This window comes from Ochotona princeps, chromosome 7, assembly GCF_030435755.1.
Source record: "Ochotona princeps isolate mOchPri1 chromosome 7, mOchPri1.hap1, whole genome shotgun sequence".
NCBI classification, from domain to species: Eukaryota; Metazoa; Chordata; class Mammalia; order Lagomorpha; family Ochotonidae; genus Ochotona; species Ochotona princeps.
In genome coordinates this window covers 17,875,255-17,889,903 of record NC_080838.1, presented here as the reverse complement: position 1 = coordinate 17,889,903, position 14,649 = coordinate 17,875,255, and the positions used below count along the sequence as shown (strand labels likewise).

At 40.1% G+C, this 14,649-nt stretch overlaps 1 protein-coding gene across 11 annotated transcripts in view; it reads right to left on the bottom strand.

Moving 5' to 3' along the window:
- Positions 1-14,649, bottom strand: part of ELF2 (E74 like ETS transcription factor 2) — a 116,294-nt gene that overhangs the window by 5,201 nt on the left and 96,444 nt on the right. For 6 of the 11 annotated variants that reach the window (XM_012927831.3, XM_058666840.1, XM_058666844.1 and 3 more), the window contains 3 exons: positions 9,919-10,032; positions 7,089-7,262; positions 3,738-3,824 (listed from right to left, as the gene is read on the bottom strand). In XM_012927831.3, coding sequence (XP_012783285.1) covers positions 3,738-3,824; positions 7,089-7,262; positions 9,919-10,032 — 375 coding nt within the window. The remainder of the gene's footprint in view (positions 1-3,737; positions 3,825-7,088; positions 7,263-9,918; positions 10,033-14,649) is intronic. The other 5 variants (XM_058666839.1, XM_058666845.1, XM_058666841.1 and 2 more) reach the window with 2 other exon arrangements.

The window sequence follows — 14,649 nt, the reverse complement described above, 5'->3', positions numbered from 1 at the left end:
GGGGAATGAACCATCGGATGGAAGATCTTCCTCTATGTCTCTCCTCTCTATATATCAGCCTTTCCAGTAAAAGTAAAATAAATCTTAAAAAAAAAAAAAAAAGAAAAAAAAGGCAGATTTACAGAGAGAATGAGTGACAAAGACTCTTCCATCCGCTGGTTCACTCTCTAAATGGCCACAACAGCCAGAGCTGAGACATGGATCGGCACCCATATGGGATCTGGGTGATTGCAAGATGAGGATTTAGCCATTAACCAATTGCACTGGCCCAGACGGAGGAATTCCTAAATCAAGCCAATACTATTCTATCAGTTTTCATTCTTGGTGTCTTCACGAGGGCAAGCCTTTGGAACACTTATTGATTAATCCCTTGTGGTGCCTGTCAATACATCTAAGCGCCCCAGTTCAAATTCCTTCTGATTGTAGCTTCCTGCTAACATGCCCCCTAGGAGGCAGTAAGTGATAAGTTCAAATACTTGGGCCCCCTAGCATTCATATGGACCACTTGGAGATGTGGGTTGAGTCTCTGGATCCTGGCTTCAGCATGAGCCAGTCTTGGCTGCTGCAGGCACTGCGAAATGCACTAGTGAATAGGAAGTCTTTTCTGAAGCCTCATTATATCATCGCTACAATTACTGAGCCATGTACAACCTTCAACTCCATCAAAACGTGTGGCCAGGTGCACTGTGGGGGAATATCAGGTCCTATGAACAGATACAAAGTAACCAGAGATCTTATCTTAGAAGATGTTTTTGGCAACAAAGACAATGCCTTGTACATATCAGGGATTTAAATGCTTTCTCATTTGTTTAATTAACCTCTTAGATTTCTCAAATATTCACTGAGTTCCCAACCCTAAGTTAAAACTTTTACTTGTAAGGTAAATAAGATTTAGAAAGGCAAGTTTTCTAGGCATGGTATGTAACAGTTATTAATATACTTTTACAAATTGGGAAATAATGGCTGGCATTTTGAGCCTAAATTTATCTGTAATAAAGAATCACATTACAACATACCACTTCGAGTTCAGTAGCACATAACTGAAAATTTAATGAATGGTGATTTTGATTGGTAAAAACAGTAATCACTTTGCACCAGTGTTAAGCCACAAAGTCTTCGAGTACAGAGACACTACTGATGATAACAGTAATAATTCTATATTTAACTTCATCATAAAAAAAAGTTCTTAGGAGTCTAGTGCAATAGCTTAGCAGATAAAGTCCTTGCCTTGAACATGCCGGGATCCCATATGGGCACCTGTTTGTGAACTGGAAGTCCTGTCTCCCATCTAGCTCCCTGCTTGTGGCCTGGCAAAGCAGTTGAGGATGGCCCAAAGCCTTGGGACCCTGCACCCATGTGAAGACCCAGAAGAGGCTCCTGGCTCCTGGGTTTCAGCTCAGCTCTGGCCGCTGCAGCCGACTGGGGAGTGAATCAATTGATGGAAGATCTTCCTGTCCTCCTCTCTGTATATCTAACTTTCCAATAAAAAATAAAACAAATCTTTTAAAAAGTCTTAAAATTTATTTTTACTGCAAAGGCAGATATTCACAGCGAGGAGAAACAGAAAGGTCTTCTATTTGCTGAATGAGTACCCATATGGCCACAATGGTTAGAGCTGAGCCAATCCAAAGCCAAGATCTAGGAGCCACCTCCGGGTCTCCCATGTGGGTGCAAGAAGCCCAATGCTTTGGGCTATCCTCTACTACTTTCCTAGCACACAAGCAGGGAGCTGGATGGAAAGTGAAGCAGCTGGAAGACCAACTGGCGCCTGTACAGGATGCTGGCACTTGTAGGTGGAAGATTAGACTATCTGCCATGATGTCAGCCCCAAGTTTCACTTTTTATTAACTGGTACTACCATGTAACTATACAGTTTAAAAAATAAAGGACAAAACCTAAGATACTTTAGAAATGTGAAATGGCCAAATACATACAGAGAAAAAAAGCAAAGCATTCCAAATATACCCAAATAATCAGTTGCTGATTAAAATAAATCTCCAAAATAACCGGTTTTCTTTTTGTTTGCCTAATACCAAGTCCAAGAATACTACAGACTTCATTTTTAACTAGCTTTTTTTGGGGAGATTTATTTATTTGTATTGCAAAGTCAGATATACAGACAGGAGGAGAGACAGAGAGGAAGATCTTCCATCAGATGGTTCACTCCCCAAGTGACCACAACAGCCGGTGCTGCACTGATCCGAAGCCAGGAGCCAAAAATCTCCTCCAGGTCTCCCACATGGGTGCAGCATTCCAAGGCTTTGGGCCATCTTTGACTGCATTCCCAGGCCACAAGCAGGGAGCTGGATGGGAAGTGGAGCCGCCGGGATTAGAACCAGCACCCATATGGGATCCCGGGGGCTCAAGGTGAGGACTTTAGCCGCCTGGCCACTGCACCAGGCCCTTAACTAGCTTTTAATTAAAATTATGTCAAGACAGCTGTTAAAATGGACTAAACTGCAATTTGAGTGCAAAATTTATTGGTTATTAGTTTGAAAATATTTATTCAAGAAAGTTATATCAATTTTTGGTTATCAGAAACTTAAAGCCAGTTACTAAAATGTTACTCAAAATCATCTTACCCAAAAAAGCAAAAACAGTTGGAGTTGTTAACACTTTTTCTTTTTGTTTTTAAGATTCATTTATTTTTATTGCAAGGTCAGACATATATAGAGGAGGAGAGACAGAGAGGAAGATCTTCCTTCTGATGGTTCACTCCCCAAACGGTCGCAACGGCTGGAGCTGAGCCAATCCGAAGCCAGGAGCCAGGAGCCTCCTCCAGATCTCCCATGCGAGTGCAGGGTCCCAAGGCTTTAGGCCATCTCTGACTGCTTTCCCAGGCCACAAGCAGGGAGCTAGATGGAAGTGGGGCTACTGGGATTAGAACCGGCACCCACATGGGATCCCGGGACATGTTCAATGCGAGGACTCTAGCCACTAGGCTACTGCGCTGGGCCCACCACTTATCTTTTAATAACAACATAAGCAACTCTAAAGCAAAAATGTGATAAAGTGGGCCCGGCATGGTGGCCTAGCAGATAAAATCCTCACCTTGAACACGCTGGGATCCCATATGGGCGCTGGTTCATGTCCCGGCACCCCACTTCCCATCCAGCTCCCTGCTTGTGGCCTGGGAAAGCAGTTGAGGACAACCCAAAGCCTTGGGATGCTGCACCCACGTGGAGACCTAGAAGCTCCTGGTTTGGTCTGGCGCAGTTACAGCAGTTGTGGCTGTCTGGGGAGTCAGCCAGCAGATGGAAGATCTTTTTCTCTGTCTTTTCTCCTTCTTTCTGTACATCTTCCTTTCCAATAAAAAATAAGCAAATCTTAAAAAAAAAAGAAAAAGAAAAAAATAAATAAGTGAATGACTGATTAAATAAGTAAGGTGTGCCTCCAGGACCTGTTCGAATACAACTGCATGCTCTCCTTCCTGGGCTCTCTGCGGAAGCCGCAGAGCCCCTGTGGGGGTAGGAACGGAACAAACTAAAGTCTGCAAAGCATACGTAGAAAATGCTTATGAAAAGGATGTTTTTGCCACAGAATAATACACTGATCTTTCAATTTCATTTGCCCCTGAACTCTGAAGTACCGCAGTATATTGAAAAAGCTCCTCAGGTGGCGACACTAATCCATCGTTATGCTCCCATAGGCATGAGTGAGAAAACATTTTCTTACAAGTGCAAAAAAAGTCACCTGAAAAATCAAATCTCACCTCCAAAATAACCCTCCCAAATTACCTTTTCCTTCTCTGGGTTTCTTCTTGATACCTAACTCAGGAGACCCATTTGAAATTGGCGATTGCTGGGTCTTTGGTTTACGACCAACTAAAAAACAAAATAATGAACCATATGTTACAAACAGGAAAACAGAAGCATGATTAGCACAGTCTATAACAATTGGTTATTAACCAACAGTAATCTGTGGACTAAAATACTCAATGTATATGAAAAGTTGCTTCGAAGTGCACATTAGGAAGATTTACACAATTTCAGATTACAGCATAGCCAGTAATTTCAACATACATCATAAACAAGGCATTACAAACCTATGACTTACACGATTAGATCTGTTAGCGTTTTTTTTACATTAATGTAATAAAAACAAATGCTAGTATTTTTTGTTAGAAACAAATTCTTTGGGAACATTCAAGTGTATTTTTAGATTAAATGCTTTATCATTTGACAATTATGCATCTGGAATTTCTGATATTCTCTCCTGCACTTGCAAGCAGTATTTAGATTAAGTACATAGAGTTAAATGAACGGCCAGCATTGTGGTACAGTCCATTAAGCCGCTGCCTTCAATGCCATGCTGGCATCTCCTGAGTCTCAGCTGCTCCACTTCCAATCCAGCTCCCTGCTAATGCACCTGAGAAAGCAGAAGATGGTCCAATAACTGGGCCCTGGCTACCCACAGGGAAACCCGGATGAAGCTCATGGTTCCAGCCCAGCCCAGGCCAGTGTAGTCATTTGGGAAGTGATCCATGGGACAGAGCATCTCTCTCTGTAAATCTACCTTTCAGATAAACATTTTTTTTAAATAGAAGATGTATGCAAAAGTGTCCCAACTTATATTTCAAAATGTACAAACATATTCCAAAATTTTGTTTTGGTGATTCTAACTAAGAAACATGCTTTGGTAAAAATTAGAATTCACTGGTCTCCACATTAGAGCTTAATTTCCCAATTTAAGTAATACATGTATGGATGAATCAGCAATAAAAGTAATGGTTTCACCACCTCCTAAAAGCAAGAATACAAGTTCAGTTTAAAAGAGGTTTACCCCATAAGGCTTCTTGTTTCTGTAAAACAGCATTTCCAAAATCTTGGGAGAAATGGAGTATGCAGGAAACAGGTAAAAGTCCAACTCTTTTGAAAACAGTGCATGGTATCTTCTCTTGGAAATTCAAATGTACATTATAAGGCTCTAGAAATGGAAAGGCTAACTCTCGGGTTTTGTTGTTGTGTTTTTTTTTTTTTTTTTTTTTAAAAAGTCTGTAGGGGTCTGTTTTGCGGTGTGGCAGGTTAAGCTGATGCCTGCAAACCTAAAATTCCTGCAAGAATGCCTGCAAGAGCTCCAGCTGGAGAAGCACACACCCAGCTTCTGATCTAGCTCCCTGTTACTGCCTGGGGAAGCAGAGGACGATGGTCCAGGTGCTTGGGCTCCTAAACCCACAAGGAAAACATGGAGTTCCAGGATGGTGGCTTCAAGCCCAGCCCAGCCGCCATCATGGTCAGTTGGGGAAGTGAACCAGCAGATCGAAAATCTACTTTTCTCTGTAACTCTGCTTTTCAAATAAGTAAATCTAAAACCAAGCAAAATGTCTAACTTTGTATGTCACTTTATTACCATAATATATGTAAAGGCAGAAAGTCTTATTCTTCTTCATTGCCTATCACAAAGTAGTAAGCACATTACAGTGCACATTAAAGCAATATAAAATACCATGTTTAATGAATGAAGACAAATACCATTTGTTCTAACATGCTTTTCGCTTTGTTGCTGCTGCTGCTGTTTTTTCCTCAACTCTAAAATGCGAAGGAAAGAGATAGAAAATAAAGCAGAATTAAATTGAGTACTCATTTTAGGATTTCATTTCTTTCAACTTTTGCCTTTGATTTGAACAGGAAAGGATCACTGACTTGTCCATTCCGTGTGACGTTGAGATGTGTTGCATCCTTATGTTTACCCATTAAGATCAACTGAGCAGGTGTTTCAGCAGGCATCAAAGAGCAGAAATGTTCTTTACTCACTGCTGAGTTTTATACCAGTTCCAAGTGTCTACTGGCAACCAAAGCATTTTAAAGAGCAGGGTATGAGGAAGACAACAGTATTAGCATTTTAAAAAATCTTTTTCATTTATTCGAAAGACAAAGACACAGAAGAAAAGAAGACACAGGAGACAGAAGAAAAGACAGAGCACTCCCCTCCATGGTTCATTCCCCAAACGGCCATGACAACCAAGACTGGGCCCAAGTCAAAGCTGGGAACTCAACCCGTGAATGGCAGGAAACCAGTTTTTCAAGCCATCATCCTGGCCTCCCAGAATCACCTATGCAGGAAGCTGGACTCAGGAGCTCAAACCCAATGCTCTAATGGTGTACAAGTTAAAATAAATGCTCACTATTGAGCTTTTAAAAATGTCCCATCACAGAAAAAGGATAAGACTGAAAAATTAATAAAGAATGAAAAAGGCTGAGGGTAGGGAAGTCGTGCAGGGGGGTCACCATTTTGGTGTAATGGCCTAAGCCTCTGCTTCCAATTCAGCTTCCTGATAACACTATTGGGAAAGCAACAGAAGATAGCACAAGGGCCTGGCGCAGTAGCCTAGTGGCTAATCTTTGCATTGCATTCCCTCGGATCCCATGTGGGTACCAGCTTATATCCTGGCAGCTCCACTTCCCATCTAGCTCCCTGCTTGTGGCCTGGGAAAGCAGTTGAGGATGGCCCAAAGCCTTGGGACCCTGCACCAGCATGGGAGATCCCGAGGATCTCCTGGCTCTGGATCGGCTTAGCTCTTGCCATTGCAGCCACTTGGGGAGTGAACCAGCAGAAAAAATCTTTGTCTCTCCTTCTCTCTGTAATCTCACTTTCCAATGAAATTAATAAATCTCAAAAAAAAAAAAAAAAAAAAAAAAAGATGGCACAAGTCCTTGGTCACTGCACCCAAGTGAGAGACCTGGATGAAACGCCTGGCTTCAATCTAACCAAGCCACAGTCAATGCAGCCATTGGGAAAGTAAACCAGCTATTCAAAGACCTCTTTATCTTCTTCTCTGGTTCTGCTTTTCAAATAAATAAAACAAAAATTTTTACAAGGTTCAATTGCTAAAAGAAAGGAAAAATAAAGAAAAGACAAATACACAAGCAAACTGTGATTTTCCTTTAGTGTCCAACGCCTGTTCAAAAATTTCATACAAGCAACATACCTTAAACATCACCTCCACTTAATATTAGTGCAAATGTTAAAACAAAAAACTGAACTCTGTTTGCTAAACTGAGAATACCTAGTTGAGATAACATTAATCTGAAGTCAATACAATATACAAATTATTATTTTCTTCTTTCTCAGAAATTGATACACTTTACCTTTTTTCTTTTTCATTGGTTCATGGCTATCCGGTGATGTAGGAATAGGAGAGGTATCCATCGGTTCAGAATCTTCAGTTGACACCTCCACTACTGTTTCTGTAATGACATCAGGCCTCATAGCAGCATGGATAAATTCTGGAGTTGATACACAAGGAGGGACAAACACTTCCACTATAAAAAAAAGTTGAAAAATTAAAACTTCCCAGCCCTATTTTTACTCCTTATGTGGACAGTGCAATATTCAGAAGACATTTAACTAATTAATCAAAAGCAATATAGAAGCATAAATCCTAAAGAAGTTAACTGAATGTTAATAATCTAAGTATACAAGGAAATAAATGTTAAGAAGATTAACAATGTAATCTCTAGGCAAGGTGAAAATTCTGAGTAATTATCAACCCTTCTTACTTTTAGACACTTTTAAGCTCATTACAGAGAAACTTTGTGAACTATTTTGACACTTGAGAAAACACTGGAAAATAGTAATATAGTAGTGGATTATTTAGTAATTTCCTTCCTCATATCTATCATTATTCTTGAGGTAGTGTATACACAAAATCTGTACAACATTTAAAAATATTTACAAATATATTCAGTAAAAAGCTTAAGTGTACCTTTAGTTTAAGAAAAATGAAAAAAGCCTGTTTTTACAGACCAATGAACACTGTCTTTCAGTATTCAAAATGTTATACCAGTTCTGATGTCTGAAGGGAGGAATGGTTGAAACAGTACATATATACTGCTATCTGTCATTCTACTGCATGTGATAATTCTGCTCAGGGACCTCTGCTCTGGCACATTAAGCTATCTGTGAAGCTCCCATAACATATCACAGCACTGATTCTCCTGCACCACTTCTGATCTAGCCTCCTGTTAATGCACCTGGGAAGGCAACGGAGATGGCTTGAATATTTGAGTCCCACCAGGTCAGAGACCCAAAAAATGAAGTTTCTGGCTCCTGGCTCTGGCCTGGCCCAGACCTCTCTGTAGCAGCCATTTCAAGAGTAAATGTGGGCCCAGAGCAGTAGCCTACCAGCTAAAGTCCTCACCTTGTATGCACCAGGATTCCATATGGGTGCCGGTTCTAATCCCAGCAGCCCCACTTTCCATCTAGCTCCCTGCTAGTGCCTGGGAAAACAGTAGAGGATAGCCCAAAGCCTTGGGACCCTACACCCGCGTGGGAGGCCCTGAAGAGGCTCCTGGCTCCTGGCTTTGGATTGGCTCAGTTCCAGCCACTGTAGTCTCTTTACCAGTGAATCATCGGACAGGAGATCTTCCTCTCTGTGTATCTGACTAATAAAAAAAATAGATGTTTAAAAAAAAAAAAGTAAACCAGAGGATGAAAGATCTTTTTTCTCCATCTCTCCCCCATCTAGTCATTCTGTCCTTTGAACAGATTAATAAATTTTCTTAACAATTAAGCAGTAGTGGAGGGCCAGCACGGTTGTATAACAAATTAATCATCTCTGCCCACAAGCTCCAGCATTCCATATGGGCACCAGTTCATATCCTGGCTGCTCTACTTCCAATCCAGCTGTTTATGGTCTAGGAAAACAGAGAAGGACCGTCAGAACCACGGACTTGGGCCCCTGCTCCCACGTGGAATGTTGGGAGGAAGCTCCCAGCTTCAAATCAGCCCACTCCCATTTGGGGAGTGAACCAGTGGATGGAAGACCTTTCTGTCTCTCTTTGTAAAAATCTGCTTTTCAAATAAAAACAGTTTTTAAAAATTTTCTTTTTAAATTTAAATATTTTGTTTTCACTGGAAAGTCCGATATACAAAGAAGAGGAGAGACAGAGAGGAAGATCTTCCATCTGCTGATTCACTGCCCAAGTGACCGCAACAACCAGAACTGTGCTAATCTGAAGCCAGGAGCTAGGAGACTCTTCTGGGTCTCCCATACGGGTGCAGAATCCCAAGGCTTTGAGCCATCCTCGACTGCTTTCCCACAAGCAGGGAGCTGGATGGGAAGTGCCCCCCCCCCAAAAGATATGAACCAGCATCCATATGGAATCCTGGCACATACAAAGCAAGGACGTGAGTCACCACACCAGGCCCACAACTATCTTTAAAAAAAAAAAAAAAAAAAAGGATTTATTTATTTTATACTACAAAGGCAAGAAGGACTGGACTAGCCATTTGAGCCATTGCACTGACCCCAAATCCCTATCATTTAATAGAGTATTCAGAGTAGTCCCAGAAGGGAACTCCTCAACTGCCACTTCTTAAGGATTATAAAAGCTTATCGTTTACCAAGACTTAAGGAAACAGGAAAAGGAGCATTAATACCTATTTAATAGACAGCTACCTATCTATAGCGGGCATTTTCTGTATCACTTATTATGGAAATCAAACAGAATTATTAAGGTTTAAGGACCTCTGACAACTCAATTATTGCTTGAAAACTCCAACAATTCCCTTGCATCTGAAACAAAACCAAAACAAATAAAACCAAAAAACCAGAGGCAGACGTTTTGGCATAGCAGTTCAAGCCAGTGCCTGTGACATGAGCATCCATATGAGTACAGGTCAAGATTTCCAGCTTTTCACTTCCCATCCAGCTAATGGCCTGGGAACAACAGCAGCAGATGGTCCAAAGGATGACACCCCCTGCAATCCATGCTCAAAACTCAACAAAGTTCCAGGCTTCAGCCTGTTCTAGTCCTGGCTGCCGTCACAGCCTCTGGGGAGTAAAGAAACCAGCAGAGAGGAGACCTCTGTCTCTCTCTCTCTTGAATAAATTCATCTTTTAAAAGACAACAACAAATAACTTCATTCTAGATATGTGAAGAGACGTGATCTAATTTAAAAACAGAATGCACCTACCAGGACTTCTTGAATCTCTCAAGCAGGTAGGAGATTCCATATGAAGCAGGGCTTCAGCAGCTTCAATGGTCTTATCCGTACAGTGTGCATTGCTGCTATGAACTGATGCTTCCACTGGGGGAAAAACAAACTCTCAATTAGAAATACATTAGACACATAACTAAACCCAAAACACATCACCACTGAAGAAATAAACACAAATTAAGTTCCAAGCACTAATCTAAATTTACAGACTAAATCAAAAAACAAAAAACAAAAAGATTAATGCCTACCCTTTGCAAAATGTTGATTAAATGAGGCTGATTAGGGATTAATAATAAGTTTCTGGATCTTACTCAAAAGAAAGCAAAGAAAGACCCTTGAAATTTGTACTCTGTGTCAACTTTAGGCCAAAACTAACTGGGGTGGGAGGAGCCACCAGGGCCAGGCAGAGAGAAGATGGTTATAGATTAACAATCCTATAAGGTCAAATACATATTTTGCTATATTATTGCCTAATTTAAAGCCAAGAATAACCTAGCAGAATGTCAGTTTACACAATGAAATGGTTTGCTTCTTTCAGATACCCCAATAAACACTCTCCAGGCAGCCTGAAAACAAGCCTCTCTCCGCCCCATGCCAGGACACCGGAGACTTTTTTCACACTAACCTTGCTCAGGGGAGCCTTCCTGGACTTCGCTTGGTTTTAACCTAAGAAAATGTTTTTTTTTTTCCCATGAAAGTTTTCCTAATTCTACCACCCACTGCACTTCTACAACTTTCTGTATGCTTTGCTGATCTGGTTACTTGTGAAACACTTAAGTGTACAGCACTGAACTCAGCTTTCGAGTCCAATGGGTTGGGTTGTTCCAGTCTCTACCACTTATTTGATTTGATAACAGAGACAAGAACATAAACCCTCTGAAACCCAGGTTTTCCTCTTTGACGGAACAGGAACATTATTTGCCTCAAACAACTGTAAGAATTAAGAGAAGTCATTCCCATTAAAAAGCAGTGTCTGGCATATAAGAACTCAATAAATGGTGATTATTTATTACTCCTTTGAGATTAAAAGCTTCCTGAAGTCAGGGGACTATCTTAACTCATCTTTAAGCTCGATGTGGTTCCTAATATAGCATACAGTAAACATGCAGATATTTATGTTCTTAATTCAGGACAATCCACTGAGCTTACAGGAAAGCTGGCAATTCATGAACAATGTTACTGTCTTAACAAACACAAACTTCACATTCGGACTTAAAAATACTGGCCTGTTTATCTGGTAACAGGTTCGGACAAATGAACATAGATGCTTCTAGGGTGGTATATTTCTCTCAAGTTGCATACTAAACGTTTACACAAACTTCACAAAATATTACAAATTCTTATGAAATATATCAACCTTTTTCAACCGTTTCCAGTAAACTTTTAACTGGGGTGGGAGTGGGAAAAGGCGGGGGGAGAGCAGGGAATCCATCTAGTTTCAAAAATTGCCAAATGCTGAAGCCCCAGACTAACCATCAGACATTTGGAGAGCATTTATTTTTCAAATCCAGGGACTGTTTTACCACCTGTTGCACATCATCCACACTCTCAACCAAGGTACTGGATCTCTCCAGTTGCTCTTTCCATTTATGGAAATCTGCTCAAAGCTAAATGGTTCCAGAGAGGCAGCCAAACCTCTCAGTAAATCTATCTTTAGGTGACCTGGCTTACTCTTATCTGCGGCTTCACCAAACTGAAGAATTCAATCAGTCCTTCTAGTTCAACTTTAAGAAACTATAAAACTAGGTCAAGGAAAACAACAACAATTTAAAATTAATTCTACAAAAAAAAAAGTATTAAGAATAAAACATACTATCACTCTCAAAATTTTTTTTTCAAAGTACCTCTCTACAATACACTTGCTAGCAACTAACTTGGAAAGCCAATTATCAGGTTTTAAAAGTTTATTCCAGTAATCACTCTCCTTTAGAGCCTGTCTGATGCAGTAGTAATTTAGCTGTTGTCTTCAGTGCTATTAATAACACCACCCTGGATAAACTAACTCCTTATGTAATTGTATTAAGCCACACCCTAGAATTGCTACCGTATTAAAATCAGAACTACAACTATTCAGAATCTAACACAGCAAAAATATTTTATCAAGTTTCAAAATGTCAACAAAATGAAATTTGTTTGACAGTTACATATTATGTGCCCTAAATTCTTCGGTAAATTTGCAAACAATGACTTCAGCTAAAGTTTATAGAAGTGTATTGAAGTGTATAGAAGTTTATAGAAGTGTATGACCTCAGCCTGTCATTCCTCCCAAATTCAATATATGCTACCCCAGAAGCAGATACTAAACTGACAACAACAGATATACTACACATGACATTAGCCCAGGCCAGGAAGCAATCCCTGCTCCCCAGAACCAGATACTTACAGAATGGAATACACAAAAACTTAATAAAATTTACTCATGCTTTCAATTTAGGATGAGACTATAAAGTATACATAAATTACGAGTTTTCAACCAAATGATCTAAAATTCTACATACCATCAACTCATGGGATCTGAGTGTTTCCAGGCCCTGAGAAACAACTGTGAATACGTTCTCTGCCTTCATGAGGCCTATACTAGTATATAATTCAGACAGCGTAAAAACTGAATTTCCACGTTAAGTGGAAGTATAAAATAGTTACTCTGCAAGCCAACAGCTTGTGAAGGAAAGTACCACTTTCTTCCCTTTTTTGATGCTTACTACCAATCTTATTTCTTGTCACTTTTATTCACTAACTCAAATAACACTACACACATGTAAGAATCTAAGACCCTATTCTCAGATCAATTTACAATAATGTACCAAATGTGAAGTTCCTAAGAACACTTAACACACTTTGTAAACAACACCACTATTTTTTTAAAGATTTATTTTATTTTCATTACAAAGTCAAATATACAGATAGGAGGAGAGACAGAGAGGAAGATCTTCCGTCCGATGATTCACTCCCCAAGTGAGTGCAACGGCCGGTGCTGCACTGATCCAAAGCCAGGAGCCAAGAACTTATTCCAGGTCTCCCACACTGGTGCGGGGTCCCAAGGCTTTGGGCCGTCCTCAAGTGCTTTCCCAGGCCACAAGCAGGGAGCTGGATGGGAAGTGGAGCTGCCGGGATTAGAACCAATGCCCATATGGGATCCGGGCGCGTTCAAGGGGAGGATGTTAGCCACTAGGCCACAGCGCCGGGCCCAACACCAACACTTTTTAACTACTGCTGATCAGAGTCAGCATATAACCTCTAATGATACATATTTTAAAAGTATCTATTCACAAAAAAACCTCCAAATTTCTGTAATTGTCAAACTTTTCAATTCCTTTTTTTTCAGGCTAATGATTCAAATAGAATTTTAAATTTTGCACCTTTTTTTATTATTATTATTAATTACATTGCATTATGTGACACAGTTTCATAGGCTCTGGGATTTCCCCAACCCCTCCCTGTACCCTTCCCCCATGGTGGAGTCCTCCACCTTATTGCAGTATTACAGTTTAAATTCAGTCAAGATTCTTTCATTGCAAGCATATACCATGCATAGAGTCCAGCTTCGTATTGTCCAGATAAATTCAACAGTTTCTTGGGGAGACCATCTCTGGTCTGAAAGCAGAGCTGGCAGAGTATCATCCCGATCAATTTAAAGCCACAACATAACATCAACAACAATTTACAACATTATGGAATTAATTGACATGGTATTGAGTAACCAATATGTTAAAAAATGCAAGTTCTTAACCATATCCTGTGACTACTTCATTGACATTTCAATTTTAGTTTTTATACAACTGGCTTCTATATACCTTAAAATGGCTATAGGGTACTTTTCAGCTGTCTCGTGTCTATTTTCATTTTAGTATTTAGCAGTTTATAGTGTTGAAGCATAATTTTGCTGAACTTGGCAGATTTTTTTTTAAATTATTTATTATTTAACTTCATTAATTACACTGTATTATGTGACACAGTTACATAGATACTTGGGTTCTCCCCACCCCTCCCCAAACCCTCCCACCATGGTGGATTCCTCCACCTTGTTGCATAACCACAGCTCAAGTTCAGTTGAGATTCCCCCATTGCAAGCGTATACCAAACATAGAGTCCAGCATCTTATTATCCAGTCAAGACTGAACTTGGCAGATTTTAGGATAGTCTAAATTGGCTTATAACTCTAACAAGGCATATGTCAACAGTTGAGGTGCAGAACAGTTTTAGGAGGGGTGTGCAGAAAAATCTTTAATATCTTAGTGAGGAGTAACTAAACTTTGTGTTCTATCTAGTAAGGTATGTGTGAGTCCAGCTGACCATTTCCTGTCTGGTTCTAAGCTTTTCTTGCTGTTCTCTGTCGATCTATTCTAATTTTTGGGGGGGGGGAGGGGCCTCCGGAGCAACCCTGATGGTCATTGCAAGAGAGGGTGGGGATCCAAAGTTGGAACTAAGTAAGGACCAGAGAAAAATTTTGCACCATTCTTAAGGATAAGCATGAATGTAAGTGTTACGCATGCAAATAAGTAAACTGCAACCAAGAGCTAAAAATAAAATGTCTTAACTTTTACTTAAAACCTGATTTACTGGTCTCTTTCTAAACTTATGTATAAATTTTATAGGAAGGGAAAAATAACTAACTCATGCTAGACAATGAAGCTGAAAAGTAGTCTGACATACTTTAGAGTTACTACTAATAGTTGGGCAATCTTCTTGACAAAAAAAGTGCATCAA